This window comes from Mandrillus leucophaeus, unplaced genomic scaffold, assembly GCF_000951045.1.
Source record: "Mandrillus leucophaeus isolate KB7577 unplaced genomic scaffold, Mleu.le_1.0 Scaffold78, whole genome shotgun sequence".
Classification (NCBI taxonomy): Eukaryota; Metazoa; Chordata; class Mammalia; order Primates; family Cercopithecidae; genus Mandrillus; species Mandrillus leucophaeus.
In genome coordinates, this window is record NW_012108474.1 from 365,286 (window position 1) to 368,576 (window position 3,291).

General features: G+C 50.4%; 1 protein-coding gene across 1 annotated transcript in view; it reads right to left on the bottom strand.

The window, feature by feature from the left end:
- AXIN1 (axin 1) overlaps window positions 1-2,961 on the bottom strand; it is an 80,602-nt gene extending 77,641 nt beyond the window's left edge. Inside the window, exon 1 of the mRNA XM_011966880.1 lies at window positions 2,002-2,961. Coding sequence (XP_011822270.1) covers window positions 2,002-2,879 — 878 coding nt within the window. The 5' untranslated portion in view covers window positions 2,880-2,961. The remainder of the gene's footprint in view (window positions 1-2,001) is intronic.
- Window positions 2,962-3,291: the final 330 nt, after the last annotated feature.

Sequence of the window (3,291 nt, forward strand, 5' to 3'; positions counted from 1 at the left end):
AAAAAAAGGAAAAAAAAATACATTAGGTGGACAGTCCATTTTTTTTTTTTTTGAGATGGAGTTTCACTCTTGTCCTCTTGTCACAATCAAGACTCACCACAACCGGCCAGGCGTGGTGGCTCACGCCTGTAATCCCAGCACTTTGGGAGGCCGAGGCAGGCGGATCACCTGAGGTCAGGTGTTTGAGATCAACCTGGCCAACATGGCGAAACCCCATCTCTACTAAAAATACAAAAATTAGCTGGGCGTGGTGGCAAGCGCCTATAATCCCAGCTACTTGGGAGGCTGAGGCGAGAGAATCGCTTGAACCTGGAAGGTGGTAGTTGCAGTGAGCCGAGATCGTGCCACTGCACTCCAGCCTGGGTGACAGAGTGAGACTCCGTCTCAAAATAAAAAAAAGACTCACCACAACCTCCGCCTCCCAGGTTCAAGTGATTGTCCTGCCTCAGTCTCCCGAGTAGCTGGGATTACAGGCATGCAACACTGCACCCATCTAATTGTTGTATTTTTAGTAGAGATGGGGTTTCACCACGTTGGCCAGGATGGTCTCGAACTCCCAACCTCAGGTGATCTGCCCACTTAGGCCTCCCAAAGTGCTGGGATTACAGGAGTGAGTCACCACGCCCAGTCGACAGTCCATTTTAAATCGTATCACTTAGACTAAAGGGGTTTAACCTTAGAAATGTTTAATCCTGTGTTTATGAGCCAGCAGCGGATTTCTGTGTCACAGTAAGCTTGAAGAACTGAAGTGAGTTTTTAATAACTCCTTGGGAGAGTCCCAGCACGTGGGGCTGTGCTTTCGGAGTCTTGATTAAATCAGCAGGGGTCGAATGAATTCCAGGCTTTCAGAGTTACACAGGCCGGAGCCTCCGGTCACCAGCTCTAGGGAGAGTGGGAAATGTACGTGCTCTGTTCACAAGCACAACAGATGCCAGCCGAAAAGTCAAATAAACCTCCAGGAACCATGCAGGGATCACAGGGAAGGAAGAATAAAGAAACAGGTTTCAAGGCTGAGCACCACTGTGCTCCGTCCCAGGCAGCACACACACCCCACATGCCCTGCGAGGATCGCCTCAGGGCCCAGGCTGCTGTGGACTACACAACACCACCAACAGATTTTGTTGGCAGGAAAAAAGGCCCAATCCTGGAATGCCCACCACAGCCACAAGAAGTTTTCAAAGTACTATGACCATTCCCCACACGTAAAATATCCCCCCTACTATTTCTCAGCCTCTAGGAAGAAGCTTAGAAGATCATTATAAAAGCAACAATCTGGCCGGGCTCGGCGGCTCACGCCTGTAATCCCAGCACTTTGGGAGGCCGAGGCGGGTGGATCACCTGAGGTCGGGAGTTCGAGACCAGTCTGGCCAACGTGGAGAAACCCCGTCTCTCCTAAAAATGCAAAATTAGCCGGGCGTGGTGGCACATGCCTGTAATCCCAGCTACTCAGGAGGCTGAGGCAGGAGAATCGTTCAAACCCAGGAGGCGAAAGTTGCAGTGAGCTGAGATTGTGCCACTGCACTCCAGCCTGGGCAACGAGAGTGAAACTCTGTCTCAAAAAAAAAAAAAAAAAAAGCAAGAATCCAATTATCCAAGTATTGATGCCCTGAAACGTCCACTCCTCCCTTTATTAAGCGCAAAGGACCACGTCTACCGGATAGATCCAGATCCTATTTAAGAGCGTACAGACTCTACTGATGAAGGGTAAAGTTTACATGTCATCGTGACTTTGAAGAATTCCGAAGTTCCTAATGACTCATAAAGTCATCTATTTTAGTCTGGTCTGTTCTCAGTAAAAGTATTCTCAACATTACAAATATACAAAAGTATCTAATGACAAATGCAAAAGTATCACGAATAAGAACAGAACCAAAATTCAACCCCAACTGCAGCGGGACATCCAGTGTGGGTCAACGCCCGCCTCATCAGCACCTTTCTCTGGCTTGTTCTCCAGCTCTCGGAGGTGAGTACAGAAAGCAGGACGCTTGGCGTCGGACTCACCTGAACTCTCTGCCTTCGCTGTACCGTCTACTGGAGGAGGCCCTCGGGGCAGCTGTGTCCAGGAGCAGCTTCTGAGGGAGTCTTCCAGGAGGAGCAGCGTCTCTGCCATCGTCCTCGTCCATGTCCTGGTCGCATTTCCATTCCTCATCTTCATTTAAAGTCGGCAGGTATCCAGATATGCCCTTCCCTGTCCCTGACCCAGAGCTCTGGTCACTACAGACTTTCGGGCTCTCCGAGCCTGTCCTCGTATATTCCAAATAAATATCAGACTTAAGGAAAGAGGGATAGGTGTTTTCCTCCATAGTGGCCTGGATTTCTGTCTGGGCCTGGTCAAACATGGCAGGATCGATCAGCTGCTTCATGATGCAGCCCTTTATGAAGCTCTTGGTGGCTGGCTTGGTCTGCCGGGACACGATGCCATTGTTATCAAGGATGTACTTTCGATAGATGGCTCTCGCCAGCTTCAGCCTCTTTTCCTCGTTCGAGTCACAGGGCTCCAGCTTCCTGAAGCCAGTGCAGGCAAACCAGAAGTCCAGCAAATCGGCACAGCCCTCCTGCTTCAGGAAAGTCCTGAATAGGCTTATCCCATCTTGGTCATCCAGCAGGGAGTGCAGTGACTCAGCCCACTTCAAGTATGGTGGGGTGGGGGAGGCACTGCCCTCAGGCTCATACCCCAGGTCCAGATCCGAGCGCCTCGGAGTGGCCGTCGAAGTCTCAGCTTTAATGCCAACACCTTTCCCAGGGCAGAAACTGTAGCTGGCGGGCCTCGGGTCTGTGGACACCAGTTCTCCCTCCTCACCAGGCACTGGGGGTCGGGGAGCATCTTCGGTGAAACTTGCTCCGAGGTCCAAGGGGAAACCCTGCTCTTGGATATTCATTTTGGGACTCTGCGCCAATGAACAACGAGCGCTGCACCCTAATACATCAGTACTTACAGCTCCAAAGTGAATCAATCTGTCCTGTTGAAACCATTAAGAGGACAAGGATTAGGAAAGGTGGGTCCATGAAACACGACCAGAGGTTTTCTCAAGACAAGACGCACGATGATGCCCTCCCGCTCAAACTCAAAGCAAGAAACTCAGTTTAAATGTTCAGTCGAGCTATATTTTGGCTACAAGCATAGTTCCACTTTAAAACAATTTCTGGAAACTTTTACAACTACAGGAATGCCTCTCATGCTAAGAAGGGATGCCCAGGACACGGGAATGCCACTCCCCACAAGTCTCACTGCACAAACATCATGGAGGCTGGCAGCTTGAGCACCTCCCACCTCAGCTGCAGAGCTGAGTG